General features: G+C 43.2%; 1 protein-coding gene across 9 annotated transcripts in view; it reads right to left on the reverse strand.

Annotated features, from left to right (window-relative positions):
• The window catches only part of LOC128699902 (ADP-ribosylation factor-like protein 6), a 43085-nt gene extending 19713 nt beyond the window's left edge, over positions 1–23372 (reverse strand). The window contains exons 1-3 of one of the 9 annotated variants that reach the window (XM_053792731.2): positions 16222–16359; positions 11885–11927; positions 11261–11684 (exon numbers count right to left, since the gene is read on the reverse strand). In XM_053792731.2, coding sequence (XP_053648706.2) covers positions 11261–11438 — 178 coding nt within the window. In that variant the 5' untranslated portion in view covers positions 11439–11684; positions 11885–11927; positions 16222–16359. Of the gene's footprint in view, positions 1–11260; positions 11685–11838; positions 11928–16221; positions 16392–22953; positions 22978–23293 lie in introns of those variants that run through there. The other 8 variants (XM_070102254.1, XM_053792729.2, XM_053792730.2 and 5 more) reach the window with 8 other exon arrangements.
• Positions 23373–23834: the final 462 nt, after the last annotated feature.

Below are 23834 nucleotides of genomic sequence, written 5' to 3' on the forward strand. Positions count from 1 at the left end.
GACATTTTGATAATGATTCTCAGCCTTGGCAAGTACACCTACTTAAATTATTATATCCCATCTCAACAGTGATTATGTGATGTACTCTGCAGCAACAAACTGCTGAATGAAGGAAAATACCGTGAAACAAAAGATACGTGTAGTATACCCACTAGAGGTACAACCTGCATTGTCTCAAAACAACATAAGTGAAACAGTAGCAGCAGCAAGCCACTGGCGACTAAATCTACTAGCAACTGCATCTACTAGCAACTGCATCTACTAGCGACTGCATTACTAGCGACTGCATTACTAGCGACTTCCGGTGATTAGTTTGGTTGAAATACATTGCATGTTAGTGGCTTTGTTTTGTGCCTACCAATACTTTATTACAAGTAAATTACATTATTTTTGTACTGCATAAAAATAATTAAAAATGTGAATTTGAATTCATCCATAAATCTATGACTAGACGTTTCACACTGCCATCCAAAATTTACACTGTAGTACTGAACCACTCCAGGACTGGAAGACCACAAATTATTTTCCAAAATGATAATGTGCTCCAAAAAGCATCAGAATCCAATGCTTCATTTTCTTTATTTTATTAAGACAATATCTGTTTCCCACCAAGGCAGGTGACTCAAAAAAGAAGACACACTTTCATCATCATTCAGCTGAACACTATGTAACTATGACAATTTTTTTTAAAGTTATGATATATACTCACATAGGCCATTTATACTGCCAACAAATTACTATTTGTTTCTGAGTGCTTACTCTTGCCATTCTCGTGCAAAGAACAAAAATAACACATTAGGAGCAACTTAGACAATTACAATGTAAAGGTTGTTGTTGCAACATCAAGATACAAATACAGTGGACCCCCGGTTAACAATATTTTTTCACTCCAGAAGTATGTTCAGGTGCCAGTACTGACCGAATTTGTTCCCATAAGAAATATTGTGAAGTAGATTAGTCCATTTCAGACCCCCAAACATACACGACCAAACACACTTACATAATTGGTCGCATTCGAAGGTGATCGTTATGCGGGGGTCCACTGTATAATTATCTTGCATGCAAAACTCAAAAATCAACCAGTGCTGATATTTACTTGTACTGCACATTATATATACACTGGTACCTCAGGATACAAAACTCAAATGAGAACAATTATGTAAGTGTATTTTTGGGGGTCTGAAATGCATTAATCAAATTTACATTATTCCTTATAGGAACAAATTCATTCGGTATCAGCACTCGAACAGCATTCTGGAACGAATTAAGTACGTATCCCGAGGTACCACTGTACTGACAATTAATTTGGGGGATTTTCACACACATTCAATGCACATTTTGTTATCTTGTCAACTATAAACTAAAATATCCAGATCACCTCCAATTTACAAACATGTAGAATTTCAAGTGTTTTGACTTGCAATTAAGCTGCTTGTAAATAATGTGTATACTATGGGCTCTCAAATTGTTGTGTACCGTTGTACAATGACTTGAAAAAAATTATCGATATTATTATTATACGTACACACTATACAATACAAATCGCAAAATGGGTGGAATTTAAATCCATGGCAGCACACTAACTCACCCATTGTGATTTGTCTGCAATCACGTTATTACTATAGCCTCTCCTCACTTAACGACGGAGTTCTGTTCCTAAGACCACGTCAGTAAATGAATCTGTCGCTAATTGAGAAGTTCGTATACTATAATGGTAGTGAGTTTGTGTCAACCATCTCTGATATTGTTTCAATGTCACCTATGAACCATTTATAACATTTCTGGTATATTTTTAAATGTTTATACAGTAGTGTACTGTATATTGTAGTAAACAGAATAAAAGAAATCAGTTCTAATATACATTATTTAAGTATACATATTGGTCAGAGAGCCCGTCATAAGTCCAAATCGTCAGTAAATGAGTACGTACATTGCTAAGCAAGGAGAGTCTGTATTTCACGAGTTGCTATACAGCTGAATAAAGCATGGTTATACTTCATGTAGACTGGTACTGTGGCTCACTAAAAAAACTGTTACTGTAGATTTAGTAGCAAGCACTAAACCCGTATAAACCATACAGCACTTGAGGAAATGGGAGGCAATCAGGTTTGATCCAAAGGCTGGGAGGACAACTCCACTTCCGTGCATCAAGAACTCACCAACATCACAGAACATCTCATGAGGGGTGAAAAATTATCTCTTATTCATTTACTGCCGGGCTGCAGGTCATGCGGTTTACATGCAGCCAGCATTAGCAGCCTGGATGATAAGGCTCTGATCCACCACAAGGCCTTGTCATGGACCAGGCTGCAGGGGCATTGACCCCCAAAACCCCCCTCCAGGTATACACCAGGTATTAAATGTTACCTATTGAAAATTTTTATCCAAGAATATAATTTTTGCAGGACTAACACATTTTACTGTCTTTTTTTTTATATATATCTTTTACTGAAAACACTGCACAATACAAAAAGGTATAAAGTATAATAAACTAGCCATGTAGCGGCTATTGGCAAAAACAATTCTACAATACTTCCCTAACGCAGATAACAATACATCAACTTTGTGGCAACAGCATCCTAAACACAACTCTCAACATATGACTTGAGACTGCTATGTACATAAATAAGAATCCGGTGCTGCAACACAGTTGACGCATCACACCCGCCCAACTCTCACACACACATGAGAACTATAACCACATTTCCTCAACTGAAAATTATAACATTAATTTAGGAGATCCCTGACACTACACGTCCCCTGAGGAAAGTATTTCCATCATCGATGGTACGTGGTCACTAAATACACAATACCTGAAAATAACTAAACACAATACAGTGGAACCTCAAAAATCGAACTGCTCCCAACACGACCAATTATGTAAGTGTATTTTTGTAAGTGCTTTTATAAGTGTATTTTTGAGGGTCTGAAATGGACTAATCTAATTTACATTATTCCTGATGGGAATAAATTCATTTGGTAAAGGCACTCGAACAGCCTTCTGGACCGAAGAAAGTTCGATATTTGAGGTTCCACTGTATAATGCTTCAGTTCCATATACACCTGGGCACAACTACCAATGAATTGGTATGATCGTGTGTAACCTATACAGTGCACACTTCATTGTCCTCCCCCCCCCTAATTATTTGCCACGCCAACATGGCGGCATGTAACCTAACTTAACCTTAAATGACTAAGCCAAAAAAGACATTACATACACATGGGTGAAACAATCTCACTAAAATGCAGTACATTAATTAACAAATATGACCATAAGGTAAACTTAACCTAGTAATACACTGTATCTCCTCAGCCAGGTGGATATACAATCACTGGATTAATGATTCCCTGAACATCTCAGCTTGAAGTTTCACTAATCCCGAAACAACTTCTGTACATAATGGATTACCTTTGAACTCTATCTTAACAACACGATAATAAACCTAATATGAATAAGTCATCACAGCCGATAGAATCCGCCTTAACGTAATCAGACGTAAGAGAGTACTTCTCGTTATAGCAGTTCCGTGTCCCACTTGTATGGGGTCGCATCTTTCTACATACAATAATATGCTTATTATCTACACGTGAGACAGTACAACCACACTGGAAAATCAACTGTCCGTCGCTTACATCACAATATACTGCACCTACGCCTCACTCTGCACAGTGACAGAGGCAAAGACCCCCACCCCCCCACTGATACCTTATCCATCATTCACTCCTACCTTGAAGGCACATGAGGACTGTATAAATGGTGTACAGTCCGTGACACATGAGAAACTGGACATCTCCACAGGTGCATGCACCTATGTTCCATACATTATTCCACTCACGCATCACGCATCCAACACACACGCAAACTTTGCTTTCATCCAAAAAAAAAGAAATACCACTAGACCAACAGGCCGCTATAAATATATATTAGTGTTAACGCTTCAGGTTAGAACCTATCAACTCCGACAAGGGAGACACGAGTATGTATGTGTACCCGGCAATATGCCGGACAAAGACAAGAGAGATTATTCACATGTACCCGACAATATTGCCGGGCAAATATATCTGGCTCGAGAAATCATAATTACAAGACTGCAAACAAACCACTGTACGGGCGGGGATTGAACCGCGGTGAGCGAGTTGTAAAACTCCAGACCGATGCGTTAGCCTCTGTGCCAGCTGGCTACCGTATGTGTGTGTGTGTGTGTGTGTGTGTGTGTGTGTGTGTGTGTGTGTGTGTGTGTGTGTGTGTGTGTGTGTGTGTGTGTGTGTGTGTGTGTGTGTGTGTGTGTGTTTGTTTGTTTTGTGTATGTGTTGGGTATCAGCTAACTCTGATGGTATTGGAATTGACCTAAAACCAATTACCTGCAAAAACTAGGCATCTTCCTTGTCTATTACTAGCTTGCCTGAAATGCTCTACATACTCGGGGGATACTGCCATGGGTACTATCAAATGTTATCCAATCTTGTAAAACTATTTACTGTATCTCGTGGAAATAAAAATTTGTTTGTGTAAGTAGCATTGAAGGCGGTGGCAGTGGCAGCGGCAGCAGCACAGTGGAACCTCAGCTTACGAGTGTCCCACTATACATGTTTTTCAGGATACGAGCAGTCGCTCAGTCGATTTTTTGTTTCTGGATATGAGCAAAAATTCAGGATATGAGCTTCCCCTTCAAGGGAGGTTCCTTGACACTGGTGAAGGGCTCTTGATCCAGGGAATTGCATCTGTGATCCAGTTCCCTAAATTAAGTCTGAATACCTTCCATAATCCTATGGGTTTAGTGCTTCCCCATTATAATATTCAGCAAGTCAGTAAGTCGGTCAGTCAGTCAGTCAAGTCAGTTAAGACTTCAGGTACCAAGTCTTTTTCTGGAGTTATTTCCCTTTGTTTTTTAATGCCACTAGGACCAGCTTGAGAATCACTGCACACCTGTGGCACTAAATATCTGGCCAGAGAGCTCTGTTTCTGGCTTCTCTTTAAAATGTCCCTAAAATGGGACAAGACATTGTCATTGTACATGCTGCCGACACGGCTTGCAACAGCTTTCTTAGGGTGATGTCCCTCCACAAATCTTTCCATCCTACTCCACACTGCACAAATATCCATTTCTACCACCCTCTACCACCATCACTACCACTCTCTACCACCATCACTACCACTCTCTACCACCATCACAACCACTACCACCTTCTACCACTATCACTATCATCACAACTTTCGTATTTTTCTACAATCTTTTTCTTTAATTCTATCATGTTTGTCATCTTCTTTAGCAAAGGGCTGGCAGTAGGAGCTTTCTTTGGGCCCACAACATGTGGAGTTCCCCAAGGTAGCATTCTGGGTCTCTTATTATTCTTATGTTATGTCAATGATATGCCTATCAGTGTCAAGTGCAAACTCCTACTGTATGCAGATGACAGTGCTCTGTTAGTGACAGGTAAAGACCCACAAGATATTGCTAATGTTTTAACACTGGAACTGGAGTCCTGCAGCAAATGGTTAGTAGACAACAAACTATCATTACACTTAGGGAAAACTGAAGCCATTCTCTTTGGCACGAAACATAAACTGAGAAGGGTAAATAATTTTAATGTTCAGTGTAATGGGGAGCCCATCACTTTGGTTTCATCAGTAAAATATCTGGGAATCCCCTTTGACCCATGCATGTCAGGAGAATTGATAGGGAACAGTGTAGTAAAGAAAGCGAATGCCAGACTGAAGTTCCTGTATAGACAAGCACAGTGTCTACCTACTGAGGCTCGCAGGACCCTATGTCTAGCCCTTATACAATGCCATATGGATTATGCTTGCTCTTCATGGTACTCTGCCTTGACAAAAAAACTGAAAGATAGACTGCAAATCACCCAGAACAAAATCGTAAGATTCATCCTGGGGCTGGGACCAAGAGAACATGTAGGCCAGGATGAATTACAGCAGTTGGATATGCTGAATGTTGAAGACAGAGTAAAACAACTGAAGCTAAATCATGTTAATAAAATTGCTCACAAACAGTGTCCAGAATATCTTGCTGTCAATTTTGTCAAGGTTGGGAACCAAAGCAATCATAGTACTAGGGGGAGAGAGCACAACTTTGTAGTACCCCCACAGTCATTGGCCAGGCGTCAAACACCTTTTATTGTACAGCAATAAAGGAATGGAACAGACTACCCGCACATGTCAAAGCCAGTCATAGCATGAACCATCAAGAAGAGTGCCAAAAGGTGTCTGATGAATGTAGCTACAGAAAGAGAGGGGAATGATTTTCTATTTTTTAGCTAACATACCTGTAAATTTTACCTTATTCCTAGTAATGACCCTCGTATTGTAGATAGTCTTAATGACCCTCGTGTAGTAGATAGTCTGTATGATAATAAGATGTTATTTTCATTGTAGAATAATAAGAAAATATTATAACCTTCATATTATAATAATAAGGTAAAAGGACCCCAATGGAAATAAGTCACTCTGTCTGACTTTTTTGGGTTATCCTAGGTTCTCTACACATATGCTGCTATGTATGATAATTCTATGTAACTGTATTTGTGTATACCTGAATAAACTTACTTACTTACTTACTTATTTAGCATGGGGTGATGGTTACTCGCTGATAAACAATGGCAACCTGACTGTGGATGGTGTGTGGGTCCGCTTGGGGCCGCACGTATGCATTTGGGACAAGCGGCTATTACCGAGGAAAATGACGATCACCAAACCAATATTTTGGCAAAAAAAGTTACGATTACCGAATATTAAAAAATCCGATGCCTACGACATCCAGGGGTCCACTGTATTACGATAGTGCAGTATGTAGTAATCTGCATAACAGCAAATCTTATTTTTTGCGTGAATAAAAATTCAAAATGGAAAGCAAGTGCAACATAAGAGGGGCCTGGAGACATGACTAATGAACAGAGAAAATGTTATTTTAGTGCCAGGAATGTCTGCGTTGTTTATTCTGGACCCTATTTTGAAATTGGCATTTCCTGTCTGTCCCAACTACTGGATCACTACGACAAGGTCCTAGATGCACTAGCAAGACAAAAAGAATGCAGAGGTAATATACACAGACTTTGCAAAAGCCTTCGACAAGTGTGACCATGGCGTAATAGCGCACAAAATGCATGCTAAAGGAATAACAGGAAAAGATGGTAGATGGATGTATAATTTCCTCACAAATAGAACTCAAAGAGTAGTAGTCAACAGAGTAAAGTCTGAGGCAGCTACAGTGAAAAGCTCCATTCCGCAAGGCACAGTACTCGCTCCCATCTTGTTTTTCATCCTCATATCTGACATAGACAAGGATGTCAGCCACAGCACCATGTCTTCCTTTGCAGATGACACCTGAATCTGCATGACAGTGTCTTCCATTGCAGACACTGCAAGGCTCCAGGCAGACATCAACCAAATCTTTCAATGGGCTGCAGAAAACAATATGAAATTCAACGATGAGAAATTTCAGTTACTCCGATATGGTAAACATGAGGAAATTAAAACTTCATCAGAGTACAAAACAAATTCCAGCCACAAAATAGAGGGAAAAACCAATGTCAAAGACCTGGGAGTGATCATGTCGGAGGATCTCACCTTCAAGGACCATAACATATCAATCGCATCTGCTAGAAAAATGACAGGATGAATAATGAGACCCTTCAAAACTAGGGATGCCAACCCCATGATGACACTATACAGGTTGCCTGTTCTATCTAGGCTGGAATATTGCTGCACACTAACAGCACCTTTCAAGGCAGGTGAAAATGCTGACCAAGAAAATGTACAGAGAACCTTCACGGCACGCATAACGAAAATAAAACACCTCAACTACTCTGAGAGCTTGAAGTTCCTGAACCTGTATTCCCTGGAACGCAGGCAGGAGAGATACATGATTATATACACCTGGAAAATCCTAGAGGGACTAGTACCGAACTTGCACACAAAAATCACTCACTAAGAAAGCAAAAGACTTGGCAGACGATGCAACATCCCCCCAATGAAAAGCAGGGGTGTCACTAGCACGTTAAAAGACCATACAATAAGTGTCAGGGGCCCAAGACTGTTCAACTGCCTCCCAGCACACATAAGGGGGATTACCAACAGACCCCTGGCAGTCTTCAAGCTGGCACTGGACAAGCACCTAAAGTCAGTTCCTGATCAGCCGGGCTGTGGCTCGTACGTTGGTTTGCGTGCAGCCAGCAGCAACAGCCTGGTTGATCAGGCTCTGATCCACCAGGAGGCCTGGTCACAGACCGGGCCGCGGGGGCGTTGACCCCCGGAACTCTCTCCAGGTAAACTCCAGGTAGTAATATGTAATGGTATTACTAGTAAAAATAGTAACACACAGTAATAACACTAATAGTAAAAGTAATAGTAATAATAGTAATAGAAATAATAGTAATAGCAGCAGTAATAGTAATAGCAGTAGTAATAGTAATAGCAGTAGTAATATTACTAGTAGTAGTAGCTTTAGTAGTAATAATAGTAGCTGTAGTAGTAATAGTAGTAGCTGTAGTAATAGTAATAATAGTAATAGAAATATACATAGTAATAGTATCAGTAATAGTAGTAGTGTTAGTAATAGTTGTCATCACTCGTGGAAAAAAAAAATACATACAAGTACAGTGGACCCCCCGGTTCGCGATGCTATCGGTATCCGATAAATCCGGTAACCGATGCATTATATCGCAGAAAATTTGCCTCGCTTCCCGATACAAAACCCGGTATGCGATGTGGTTCGTACGAGACGTGTCCATGTGTGGCCTGAACTGCCCCGTGTGTGGCAGTGTTTACAAGCCAGCCAGTGTGCGCGCATCTAAGGATACATTCGGTACATTCCATATTATCCATATTATCACTGTTTTTGGTGCCTGTTTTTGCAAAATACGTCACCATGGGCCCCAAGAAAGCTCCTAGTGCCAACCCTTCGAGACCAAGGGTGCTAATGACTGTTGAAATGAAGAAAGAGATAATTGCAAAGTACGAAAGTGGAGTGCGTGTGACGGAGCTGGTCAGGTCGTATAGTAAACCCCAATCAACCATCTCTACTATAGTGAGCAAGAAAACGACAATCAAAGAAGCTGTTCTTGCAAAAGGTGCAACTGTGATTACGAAACAGCGACCACAAGTGTTAGAAAATGTTGAGAGACTGTTATTGGTGTGGATAAATGAAAAACAGATAGCAGGAGATATCATCTCTCAAGCAATCATTTGTGAAAAGGCTAGGCAGTTGCATGACGATTTGGTAAAAAAATTGCCTGCAACTAGTGGTGATGTAAGTGAATTTAAGGCCAGCAAAGGTTGGTTTGAAAGATTTAAGAATCGTAGTGGTATACATAGTGTGATTAGGCATGGTGAGGCTGCCAGTTCAGACCACAAAGTGGCTGAAAAATATGTGCATGAATTCAAGGAGTACATAGAGGCTGAAGGATTGAAACCTGAACATGTGTTTAATTGTGACAAAACAGGCCTGTTTTGGAAGAAATTACCAAGCAGGGCCTACATTACTCAGGAGAAAAAAGCACTCCCAGGACATAAGCCTATGAAAGACAGGCTTACTCTGTTGATGTGTTCCAATGCTAGTGGTGATTGCAAAGTGAAGCCTTTATTGGTGTATCACTCAGAAACTCCCAGAGCGTTCAGGCAAAAGAATATCCTCAAGGCTAATTTATATGTGCAAAGTGGCTTGAAGTGCAAACCTTTATGGATGAAAATCACCCTCAGACAGCTATTGCAAGCCGTGCTGGTGACTATTACACTGACAATGTTGTGAAACACTTTAGGAAAGTCATAAATGAACGAGAGGTACAGGCCTCTATGGACAGATATGTTGTGCGACAGAGGTCCAGTGACTCTCAACCTGGTCCTAGTGGCATTAAAAGAAGAAGGGAAGTAACCCCGGAAAAGGACTTGCTACCTCAAGTCCTAATGGAGGGGGATTCCCCTTCTAAATGCTAACACCATCCACACTCTCCCCTCCTCCCATCCCATCAATCATCACCAGATCTTCATTAAAGGTAAGTGTCAATTATTCTTTCATTATTTATTGTTATTTATTGTTATTTATTGTTATTTATTGTTATTTATTGTTATTGTAATTACTATTTTATTGCATTAAACTTAATATTTCATGTGGTAAAGTTTTTTTTTTCATACTTTTGGGTGTCTTGCACGGATTAATTTGATTTCCATTATTTCTTATGGGGAAAATTGATTCGCTTTCCGATATTTTTGGTTTACGATGAGCTCTCAGGAACGGATTAGTATCGCGAACCGGGCTGTGATTTCTTGCAAATGCAATTAAAAAACTTCCTCCAAAATTGAATAGAATGTACTATGGAGGCCTTTTCACACATGTAAATTTTGGATGCACCTTTTCCAACTGAATTTGGAAAAAACTGCACTATATAATGTAGGTTTATAAGAAAGCTGCCTATACAGCATAATAAAAACAAGGATAAAATTAACAATAAAAATAATGACCACAACACAAACACCGCAGTTATACAAAAGATGGTTAAATTTTATGTACATTGGTACTGTGGTTCAGTACCGAAGTGCATAAAATATTGACGCTGGTTAAAATAACCAGTGTCAATTAATAACCTCATAGATGGATGCTCAAAGCACACATGATCCACTAGGTTGTGAGGAAATATTGCTTCTCTCTCTCTCAGACTGATAAGTAAAATAAAGTACACTACAGGCAGACCTCCTTAATATGGCATTTGCTTTAGAGTCTTTCACTAACATGAATCTTTCCAATTTTTTCAATTCTATTCATGTTTATTTTTTTTTTTTTTTGGTGCTTGCCCTGCTCTTAAGGTGCTTTTCAGCAATTTTAAATTTTATTTATTATTTTTTACATCCTTTTTAAGGCACTTAATAAATGGTGTAAACACGTTTTTTTAGGCTTTTATAAGCACTAGCAAGAGAAAAAATGCTGTAATTCACTTAAAAGTGATGTTTGCTGCATGGCAGCAGTCTGGAAGCTAACCCGCCATATTAGCGAGGTATGCCTGTACAGTGGAACCTCAAAAATCGAACTTTTCCCAACACAACCAATTATGTAAGTGTATTTTTGTAAGTGCTTTTATAAGTGTATTTTTTGAGGGTCTGAAATGGACTAATCTAATTTACATTATTCCTGATGGGAATAAATTCATTCGGTAAAGGCACTCGAACAGCCTTCTGGACTGAAGAAAGTTCGATATTTGAGGTTCTACTGTATATGGAGAGGTGAAGACAAATTAGAGATGGATACAACCTCACCTTTAAATTTCTCCACATTGAAGCCAACAGTTGGGACAATTTCCGTGGTCTTCTGGTCATCAGATTTAAAATGATTGAGCATTGTGGACTTGCCTGAATTATCAAGGCCAATGACCAACACACTTGCCTCTCGTTTTTTCAGGCCTAGAGCGAAAGCTAGTTTATCAAACATTCCCATCGTGAATTTTGTTTACTGTCAGAATATAATGCATGTGACTAGATGGCTCCTGAGTAGTGGTTTTCTGTAAAGATTTTTGTTGCTCGTAAAATTAACAAGTTATTATCGTAGATCACTTCATTACATCTAATGATATGAATGCCACCAAAAATAAACTACGTATCTTATTAATGACAAATCTTTTCATGTTGCTATGACGAATTGATGGTGGGAGTTCTTTACTGCCATCTCTTAATCAATGATGACCTGAAACAAGATTTCTGACATTAATATTTAGTGGTCAGCAGAGTTATATAGGAATTGCAGTAATTTCTTTAAAAATATATCAGTAGTTGCTTTAAGTTATCTCAGGGCTAAATAGTACATATATTTCTCGTTTTAAATAATTCAAACTCTTAACTGCAAAACTTCAAATCTTTCTGAAGTCCATGTTTTACCAAAATAACCTTCAGTTAAACCTTCTCTCTTATCTCTACAGTAGCCAATTTCCTGCAAATAAAGTCAGCAATTATTGTATAGGACATACCAGTAAATAAGTGAGCTCAAAAAAAAAAAAATGAATATTCAACGACATGTACAAGGTCAATCACTGGAGTGGAACCACAGTCGATGGCCTCCACTCCAAACCAACAGATACAGATACTAATGCCGGAAAAAAAATCCCCCCCCCCCAGTACCAACAATACCACCAGTCCAATAACATTCTTCTTTGCAAATATACAGGGTCTAAAGCCAGCAACAAACAACAAAATACCTTTCATCCGTGGACTGCTTGCAGAGGCAAAGGCAATGTTCGTGGCTTTCACTGAGACCCACATAAAGGATCATTTGGACAACGAAATATGGATCCCAGGTTACAACCTATACAGATGTGACAGAGTGAACAGGAAAAGGGGGGGGGGTGGGTTGGCCTGTACATTGCAGAGTCACTTGTTTGCACAGAACTGCTTAATGCCTCAAATGATGTAGTGGAAGTTTTAGCAGTAAAGGTCGAGAACCAAAACATAGTCATTGTGGTAGTCTACAAGCCTCCGGATGCAACATCCCAGCAATTCCAGGAACAGCTGTTAAAAATTGACCACTGTCTGGAAAATCTTCCAGCTCCTGCACCCAACATCTTGCTCCTGGGGGATTTCAACTTAAGGCACCTAAAATGGAGGAATATAGCAAATAATATTGTTGCAGTAATAACACCAGGAGGCAGCTCTGATGAAAACTCACACTCACACGAGCTTTTAAATCTCTGCACAAAATTCAATTTAAACCAGCAAATAATAGAGCCTACTAGACTGGAGAATACACTAGACCTCATCTTCACTAACAATGATGATCTGATAAGAAATGTCACCATATCAAAAACAATATACTCAGATCACAACATAATTGAGATTCAGATATGTATGCGTGGAGCCCCAGACCGACAAAATGAGACTAGTCACGAGGGAGCATTCACCAAATTCAACTTCAATAACAAAAACATAAAGTGGGACCAAGTAAACCAAGTCCTAACCGATATAAGCTGGGAAGATATACTAAGCAACACAGACCCCAACTTATGCCTAGAACAGATTAACTCGGTGGCACTCGATGTTTGCACAAGGCTTATTCCTCTAAGAAAAAGGAGGAGTAGATGTAAAATAGAAAGAGACAGGCGCTCCCTTTACAGGCGACGGAAAAGAATAACAGAGCGGCTAAAAGAGGTCAATATATCTGAAATGCGTAGGGAGACACTGGTCAGAGAAATAGCAAGCATCGAACTTAAGCTAAAAGAATCCTTTAGGAGTCAGGAATCGCGGGAAGAACTAAAAGCCATAAATGAAATCGAAAGAAACCCAAAGTATTTCTTCTCCTATGCCAAATCAAAATCGAGAACAACGTCCAGTATTGGGCCCCTACTTAAACAAGATGGGTCCTACACAGATGACAGCAAGGAAATGAGTGAGCTACTCAAGTCCCAGTATGACTCAGTTTTTAGCAAGCCGCTAACCAGACTGAGAGTCGAAGATCAAAATGAATTTTTTATGAGAGAGCCACAAAATTTGATTAACACAAGCCTATCCGATGTTATCCTGACGCCAAATGACTTCGAACAGGCGATAAATGACATGCCCATGCACTCTGCCCCAGGGCCAGACTCATGGAACTCTGTGTTCATCAAGAACTGCAAGAAGCCCCTATCATGAGCCTTTTCCATCCTATGGAGAGGGAGCATGGACACGGGGGTCGTCCCACAGTTACTAAAAACAACAGACATAGCCCCACTCCACAAAGGGGGCAGTAAAGCAACAGCAAAGAACTACAGACCAATAGCACTAACATCCCATATCATAAAAATCTTTGAAAGGGTCCTAAGAAGCAAGATCACCACCCATCTAGAAACCCATCAGTTACACAACCCAGGGCAACATGGGTTTAGAACAGGTCGCTCCTGTCTGTCTCAACTATTGGATCACTACGACAAGGTCCTAAATGCACTAGAAGACAAAAAGAATGCAGATGTAATATATACAGACTTTGCAAAAGCCTTCGACAAGTGTGACCATGGCGTAATAGTGCACAAAATGCGTGCTAAAGGAATAACAGGAAAAGTCGGTCGATGGATCTATAATTTCCTAACAGAACACAGAGAGTAGTAGTCAACAGAGTAAAGTCCGAGGCAGCTATGGTGAAAAGCTCTGTTCCACAAGGCACAGTACTCGCTCCCATCTTGTTCCTCATCCTCATATCCGACATAGACAAGGATGTCAGCCACAGCACCGTGTCTTCCTTTGCAGATGACACCCGAATCTGCATGACAGTGTCTTCCATTGCAGACACTGCAAGGCTCCAGGCAGACATCAACCAAATCTTTCAGTGGGCTGCAGAAAACAATATGAAGTTCAACGATGAGAAATTTCAATTACTCAGATATGGTAAACATGAGGAAATTAAATCTTCATCAGAGTACAAAACAAATTCTGGCCACAAAATAGAGCGAAACACCAACGTCAAAGACCTGGGAGTGATCATGTCGGAGGATCTCACCTTCAAGGACCATAACATTGTATCAATCACATCTGCTAGAAAAATGACAGGATGGATAATGAGAACCTTCAAAACTAGGGAGGCCAAGCCCATGATGACACTCTTCAGGTCACTTGTTCTATCTAGGCTGGAATATTGCTGCACACTAACAGCACCTTTCAAGGCAGGTGAAATTGCCGACCTAGAAAATGTACAGAGAACTTTCACGGCGCGCATAACTGAGATAAAACACCTCAATTACTGGGAGCGCTTGAGGTTCCTAAACCTGTATTCCCTGGAACGCAGGAGGGAGAGATACATGATTATATACACCTGGAAAATCCTAGAGGGACTAGTACCGAACTTGCACACGAAAATCACTCACTACGAAAGCAAAAGACTTGGCAGACGATGCAACATCCCCCCAATGAAAAGCAGGGGTGTCACTAGCACGTTAAGAGACCATACAATAAGTGTCAGGGGCCCGAGACTGTTCAACTGCCTCCCAGCATACATAAGGGGGATTACCAACAGACCCCTGGCAGTCTTCAAGCTGGCACTGGACAAGCACCTAAAGTCAGTTCCTGATCAGCCGGGCTGTGGCTTGTACGTTGGTTTGCGTGCAGCCAGCAGCAACAGCCTGGTTGATCAGGCTCTGATCCACCAGGAGGCCTGGTCACAGACCGGGCCGCGGGGGCGTTGACCCCCGGAACTCTCTCCAGGTAAACTCCAGGTAAGTAAATATATTCGAGTTTTGTGCTTTACTAGTCGCCATGCCCTTGCTTCTGGGTATAACTCTGGTTTTCTTTTTCTGTAGTTTTTTCCCCACCCATCTATTCTTCATCTCTCCTTTTTTTCCCCTCACCCTTCGCAGGTCCTTACGTGCGAGTTATTCTAGTTCTGCTGCAGACCTGATCAAACAGGAGACGGAACTCCTAATACACCGATGATATGCAATGTATTTTTTTTTTTTTAATAAGTCGGCTGTCTCCCACAGAGACACGGTGACGTATTTATAAATATTAAATTGCACTGCCTCCTGGTATAATTCATTAGGTGGTAAAAAAGACCCATTAGATAACTACATTCTTGAAAATGGCATATAATAAAAAATGTATAAATTGAAGAACATATAGGAAAAATTAGCCAACATTCACTACACAATCCAAAAAAAAGTCAAAGTTTGTATGTCTCTAAATTGTAATAAATGATTATCAGGTAATTGTAGGTTGATATAGTAAACTCCAGGTAATTATACAGCACCTGTGGGGGGGGGAGGGAAGGTGTTCAGGCATAATTCAGGGAACTGGAACACAGATCCAATTCCCTAGATCAAGAGCCCTTCACCAGCATCAAGGAACCTCCTTTAATGAGGGGGAGAATAATTTTAAGGCTGTCGGAAATAACAAAGAGCTTCCTATGAATTAGTTCATTCATGTCAATCAACTTCATTTCACTTGTATAATGTATTATAATGTATAGAAATACAATAAACATTGTATAACCTCATCAAGAGCCCTTCACCAGCATCAAGGAACCTCCCTTCTGAGGTTTCCATAATAAAGGCTTCAATTACATTATTCATAGAAATATCTATTAAAAAAAGGTTAATACCGAATATAAAAAAAATACATTATTTTTGAATACACGAAATTTATTGATTTACTTCTTTGGAGATTATCTTGTCAATAAATCCCTAATAAAATGGAATAAATCTGCTGCAGGATAATAAAGAATGTCTCCCTCCTGTGGCTATGATATTTTCACGCTAATAACTTACTTTAGGAATAGTGAAGTTAGAGAAATACTGAAAAATAATGCAAACTGACGCCTAAACTATCCAAGCAGCAGTTGTTGACGTTGGTTTGAAGGGTTGCGACGGTACTAGGACCGTGTGAACCATCCTGCTGAAGGTGTAAGAATGGAGGACCACGACGGTACTAGGACCGTGTGAACCATCCTGCTGAAGGTGTAAGAATGGAGGACCACGACGGTACTAGGACCGTGTGAACCATCCTGCTGAAGGTGTAAGAATGGAGGACCACGACGGTACTAGGACCGTGTGACCCATCCTGCTGAAGGTATAAGAATGGAGGACCACGACGGTACTAGGACCGTGTGAACCATCCTGCTGAAGGTGTAGGAATGGAGGACCACAACGGTACTAGGACTGTGTGAACCATCCTGCTGAAGGTGTAAGAATGGAGGACCACTACGGTACTAGGACCGTGTGAACCATCCTGCTGAAGGTGTAAGAATGGAGGACCACGACGGTACTAGGACCGTGTGAACCATCCTGCTGAAGGTGTAAGAATGGAGGACCACAACGGTACTAGGACTGTGTGAACCATCCTGCTGAAGGTGTAAGAATGGAGGACCACTATGGTACTAGGACCGTGTGAACCATCCTGCTGAAGGTGTAAGAATGGAGGACCACGACGGTACTAGGACCGTGTGAACCATCCTGCTGAAGGTGTAAGAATGGAGGACCACGACGGTACTAGGACCGTGTGAACCATCCTGCTGAAGGTGTAAGAATGGAGGACCACGACGGTACTAGGACTGTGTGACCCATCCTGCTGAAGGTGTAAGAATGGAGGACCACGACGGTACTAGGACCGTGTGAACCATCCTGCTGAAGGTGTAAGAATGGAGGACCACGACGGTACTAGGACCGTGTGAACCATCCTGCTGAAGGTGTAAGAATGGAGGACCACGACGGTACTAGGACCGTGTGACCCATCCTGCTGAAGGTGTAAGAATGGAGGACCACGACGGTACTTGGACCGTGTGAACCATCCTGCTGAAGGTGTAAGAATGGAGGACCACAACGGTACTAGGACCGTATGAACCCCCCTGATGAAAGTGTAAGAATAGAGGACCACAACGGTGCTAGGGCCGTATGAACCCTCCTGATGAAGGTGTAAGAATGGAGGACCACGACGGTACTAGGACCGTGTGAACCCTCCTGCTGAAGGTGTAAGAATGGAGGACCACGACGGTACTAGGACCGTGTGAACCCTCCTGCTGAAGGTGTAAGAATGGAGGACCACGACGGTACTAGGACCGTGTGAACCATCCTGCTGAAGGTGTAAGAATGGAGGACCACGACGGTACTAGGACCGTGTGAACCATCCTGCTGAAGGTGTAAGAATGGAGGACCACGACGGTACTAGGACCGTGTGAACCATCCTGCTGAAGGTGTAAGAATGGAGGATCACGACGGTACTAGGACCGTGTGAACCATCCTGCTGAAGGTGTAAGAATGGAGGACCACGACGGTACTAGGACCGTGTGAACCATCCTGCTGAAGGTGTAAGAATGGAGGATCACGATGGTACTAGGACCGTGTGAACCATCCTGCTGAAGGTGTAAGAATGGAGGACCACGACGGTACTAGGACCGTGTGAACCATCCTGCTGAAGGTGTAAGAATGGAGGATCACGACAGTACTAGGACCGTGTGAACTATCCTGCTGAAGGTGTAAGAATGGAGGACCACGACGGTACTAGGACCGTGTGAACCATCCTGCTGAAGGTGTAAGAATGGAGGACCACGACGGTACTAGGACCGTGTGAACCATCCTGCTGAAGGTGTAAGAATGGAGGACCACGACGGTACTAGGACCGTGTGAACCATCCTGCTGAAGGTGTAAGAATGGAGGACCACAACGGTACTAGGACTGTGTGAACCATCCTGCTGAAGGTGTAAGAATGGAGGACCACGACGGTACTAGGACCGTGTGAACCATCCTGCTGAAGGTGTAAGAATGGAGGACCACGACGGTACTAGGACCGTGTGAACCATCCTGCTGAAGGTGTAAGAATGGAGGACCACGACGGTACTAGGACCGTGTGAACCATCCTGCTGAAGGTATAAGAATGGAGGACCTCGATGGTACTAGGACCGTGTGAACACTCCTGCTAAAGGTGTAAGAATGGAGGATCACGACGGTACTAGGACCGTGTGTACCCTCTTGCTGAAGGTGTAAGAATGGAGGACCACGACGGTACTAGGACCGTGTGAACCTTCCTGCTGAAGGTGTAAGAATGGAGGACCACGATGGTACTAGGACCGTATGAACCATCCTGCTGAAGGTGTAAGAATGGAGGACCACGACGGTACAAGGGATTTATGACCATCCTCTCAAGAAACTGGTCATGCATAATCCTCATACTTCGATTACTTTATTACTTTCTAAAATCAGTGCTCTGAAACACATGAACGACCCTTAATCAAACAATACTTTCACGCAGACTACACGAACGGCCCTCTTAACCCTGTAAGTAAGTGGGAGGGCGGAAAGCAGTGCTACTGTAAACCAGACTGATGGTACTGTAAAAGAGATGTATTAGAATTAATAACTGGTCTTCCACTTTGTAAACTACGAAACTACGACCCCACAGTGTAAATGTAACTCATCTACCTCATTACTTGTTCTAAATGGACTGAGACCTGAACGTAGCAGGCTTATAAAGCTAGACACACACCTGCACTTTCTCTACACATATGCTGCTATGTATGATAATCTATAAGTGTATTTGTGTATACCTGAATAAACGTTCTTACACAAATAATATAGGGATAAGAGTTAAAGTTTCGTGGCTTCCCTCTCACATACGTCCAGGAGCATGAAAGAGTTGATGAATTAGGTAAACATTATATAGAGAGAATATTGAGAACAACTTTGGTTTGTCAGACCTAGATGAAAGTAGATTATCAGGGGGAGAGCTAAACTTGTAGGGATTATATAACGGCTAAAGGGAATGGAAGGTTATTCTGGGTGGCTTCTTGACCCTCCCTCCCTCGGGTTATTCTGGGTGGCTATCTGACCCTCCCTCCCTCGGGTTATTCTGGGTGGCTACTTGACCCTCCCTCCCTCGGGTTATTCTGGGTGGCTATCTGACCCTCCCTCCCTCGGGTTATTCTGGGTGGCTACTTGACCCTCCCTCCCTCGGGTTATTCTGGGAGGCTATCTGACCCTCCCTCCCTTGGGTTATTCTGGGAGGCTATCTGACCCTCCCTCCCTCGGGTTATTCTGGTTATTCTGTTCCACAAGGCACAGTACTAGCTCCCATTTTGTTCCTCATCCTCATATCCGACATAGACAAGGATGTCAGCCACAGCACCGTGTCTTCCTTTGCGGATGACACCCGAATCTGCATGACAGTGTCTTCCATTGCAGACACTGCAAGGCTCCAGGCGGACATCAACCAAATCTTTCAGTGGGCTGCAGAAAACAATATGAAGTTCAACGATGAGAAATTTCAATTACTCAGATATGGTAAACATGAGGAAATTAAATCTTCATCAGAGTACAAAACAAATTCTGGCCACAAAATAGAGCGAAACACCAACGTCAAAGACCTGGGAGTGATTATGTCGGAGGATCTCACCTTCAAGGACCATAACATTGTATCAATCGCATCTGCTAGAAAAATGACAGGATGGATAATGAGAACCTTCAAAACTAGGGAGGCCAAGCCCATGATGACACTCTTCAGGTCACTTGTTCTATCTAGGCTGGAATATTGCTGCACTCTAACAGTACCTTTCAAGGCAGGTGAAATTGCCGACCTAGAAAATGTACAGAGAACTTTCACGGCGCGCATAACGGAGATAAAACACCTCAATTACTGGGAGCGCTTGAGGTTTCTAAACTTGTATTCCCTGGAACGCAGGAGGGAGAGATACATGATTATATACACCTGGAAAATCCTAGAGGGACTAGTACCGAACTTGCACACGAAAATCACTCACTACGAAAGCAAAAGACTTGGCAGACGATGCACCATCCCCCCAATGAAAAGCAGGGGTGTCACTAGCACGTTAAGAGACCATACAATAAGTGTCAGGGGCCCAAGACTGTTCAACTGCCTCCCAGCACACATAAGGGGGATTACCAACAGACCCCTGGCAGTCTTCAAGCTGGCACTGGACAAGCACCTAAAGTCAGTTCCTGATCAGCCGGGCTGTGGCTCGTACGTTGGTTTGCGTGCAGCCAGCAGCAACATCCTGGTTGATCAGGCGCTGATCCACCAGGAGGCCTGGTCACAGACCGGGCCGCGGGGGTGTTGACCCCCGAAACTCTCTCCAGGTAAACTCCAGGAGGCTATCTGACCCTCCCTCCCTCGGGTTATTCTGGGTGGCTATCTGACCCTCCCTCCCTCGGGTTATTCTGGGAGGCTATCTGACCCTCCCTCCCTCGGGTTATTCTGGGTGGCTACTTGACCCTCCCTCCCTCGGGTTATTCTGGGTGGCTATCTGACCCTCCCTCCCTCGGGTTATTCTGGGAGGCTATCTGACCCTCCCTCCCTCGGGTTATTCTGGGTGGCTATCTGACCCTCCCTCCCTCGGGTTATTCTGGGTGGCTACTTGACCCTCCCTCCCTCGGGTTATTCTGGGTGGCTATCTGACCCTCCCTCCCTCGGGTTATTCTGGGAGGCTATCTGACCCTCCCTCCCTCGGGTTATTCTGGGTGGCTATCTGACCCTCCCTCCCTCGGGTTATCCTGGGTGGCTATCTGACCCTCCCTCCCTCGGGTTATCCTGGGTGGCTATCTGACCATCCCTCCCTTGGGTTATCCTGGGTGGCTATCTGACCCTCCCTCCCTCGGGTTATCCTGGGTGGCTATCTGACCCTTCCTCCCTCGGGTTATCCTGGGTGGCTATCTGACCCTCCCTCCCTCGGGTTATCCTGGGTGGCTATCTGACCCTCCCTCCCTCGGGTTATCCTGGGTGGCTATCTGACCCTCCCTCCCTCAGGTTATCCTGGGTGGCTATCTGACCCTCCCTCCCTCGGGTTATCCTGGGTGGCTATCTGACCCTCCCTCCCTCGGGTTATCCTGGGTGGCTAGCTGACCCTCCCTCCCTCGGGTTATCCTGGGTGGCTATCTGACCCTCCCTCCCTCGGGTTATCCTGGGAGGCTATCTGACCCTCCCTCCCTCGGGTTATCCTGGGTGGCTATCTGACCCTCCCTCCCTCGGGTTATCCTGGGTGGCTATCTGACCCTCCCTCCCTCGGGTTTTCCTGGGTGGCTATCTGACCCTCCCTCCCTCGGATTATCCTGGGTGGCTATCTGACCCTCTCTCCCTCGGGTTATCCTGGGTGGCTATCTGACCCTCCCTCCCTGGGGTTATCCTGGGTGGCTATCTGACCCTCCCTCCCTCGGGTTATCCTGGGTGGCTATCTGACCCTCCCTCCCTCGGGTTATCCTGGGTGGCTATCTGACCCTCCCTCCCTCGGGTTATCCTGGGTGGCTATCTGACCCTTCCTCCCTCGGGTTATCCTGGGTGGCTATCTGACCCTCCCTCCCTCGGGTTATCCTGGGTGGCTATCTGACCCTCCCTCCCTCGGGTTATCCTGGGTGGCTATCTGACCCTCCCTCCCTCGGGTTATCCTGGGTGGCTATCTGACCCTCCCTTGGATTTTAAGTTTCGTATTTTTTTCATTAAACAGTGTAAATGGGTATGGGGAAGGGTTAATATAAATTTATATTGCTATGAGAAGAGCTCCTAGATTTATTGAATTTCGAGTCCCGCCCGTGGTTGCCTTGGCAGGTTAGTTTAATATGTTTATTATGCACCCCATACCCATCCTGTGGGGGGTAGTCACCACCATACCCATCCTGTGGGGGTAGTCACCACCATACCCATCCTGTGGGGGGTAGTCAAAAGATTATAGAGGTACATAATGGGTCCAGGGACTGTACCTCAACATTACAGAGGTATATAATAGGTCCAGGGACTGTACCTCAACATTAGAGGTACATAATGGGATCAGGGACTGTACCTCAACATTACAGAGGTACTGTGAAAATTTGTCTGAACTGCCTCCATGTGAGTTGTCTACCCTAGCAAGCTCTGTTGACACCGAGCTTTGAGGTCGGTACCTCAGCCTCTTAAGTGGCTTATAGGACAGATTTCCATAAATGACTGATGTTGCAAGAAATCTCGCCTGCATGCACGTGTAAAGGACTAACTTACTTGGTGTTGGAGAATGTATCCCGGTCTTCGACCTCCCTAAGCTTTAGCCCCTCTGGACTTCCCCTCAGAACCATGTGCAACCGAGAGTTTTAATTCCTGCAATATTCAGTCGGTATTAGTGACCTGTCTGCACCTCAGAAATTCCAGTTTCCAAGGGGGTGTATATCCCCTAGTATAACTATGCAAAAATAGACACTAGCTTCTAAGCCTGACAAAGTGACGCCAGTACGTACTGGTCCTGGGCTGCCCGCCTGCACAAAGGCCCACAGTTCAACTCACTCGCAATTTTCCCCAGAAAGTGGCCATTATTATTATTATTATTATAATCAAGGGGGAAGCGCTAAACCCGGAGGATTATACAGCGCCTGGGGGGGGGGGGATATGTGGAAGGCATTCAGGCTTAATTCGGGGAACTGGAGCACAGATCCAATTCCCTAAATCAAGAGCCCCTCACCAACATCAAGGAACCTTCCTTGAGGGGAGAAACTGGCCAGAATACTGAGAAAGAAAGGGAGGTCTTGTCTTACTGTATGTGCCTGATGGAGGAGGTCATCTACGGTACTTTGAGGCGCCTCCACCAGATTTCCCCAGGTCTAGTATGTGAAGACACATGGAAGCGCTGCCTGCTGATCACGGCACTTGTTGATCCGATGGTGTCTCGTCTTAGAAGAAGGCACTGTGGTCTCAAAACCCCATGCCCCAGCGTTCGAACTTGGGCTGCCAGTTCTCCCTGGCTAATATAACCTAGTGTTTGCCTATATTGCCGGCCTATTACTACCTATGTTAAGGTCTTAGGTCTACATTATTATTATCTACAGTTGCCTCAATAGTCCTAATATTAGTTCACTAACAGTATAAACTACCTACCTCTTCCTCGAAGGGTAAATCTATCAATTAAATGTAACTTCCAACCACCTTCACCAACCCGGGTGTGTGTTTTGGGTGGGTGTAAGGGCCACCCAACCCAGCCGTTCCATCCGTGACCTGTTGGGATCTTTGTACGACGTATCTGTCCTTTGGAACTTTAGGACCGAATAAATTTCCACAAGTACATAATGGGTCCAGGGACTGTACCTCAACATTAGAGGTACATAATGGGTCCAGCAACTGTACTTCAACAATCTCAAAATCTCAATCTCAAAATAATGAATCTTAACTAGTCATAAGTTGGCCTGTGATACTCCAATACTGAAACTATGTATAGTGCCAAAACAAAAGCATTCACATTGCTAAACTCACAACTAGTATTTAGTCACTTAGCCATAATACCAACTTATCTCATAATTCTGTAACATTTTAAACCTAAGATTTAATATAAGTCTGCCCGAAATGCCTAGCCATGCTAGGCGTTCTAGTGGTACACTCTGTAATTATTATTTTACTACATGTAAACCACACAATAACCAAA

This window comes from Cherax quadricarinatus, chromosome 81 (assembly GCF_038502225.1).
Source record: "Cherax quadricarinatus isolate ZL_2023a chromosome 81, ASM3850222v1, whole genome shotgun sequence".
NCBI lineage: Eukaryota > Metazoa > Arthropoda > Malacostraca > Decapoda > Parastacidae > Cherax > Cherax quadricarinatus.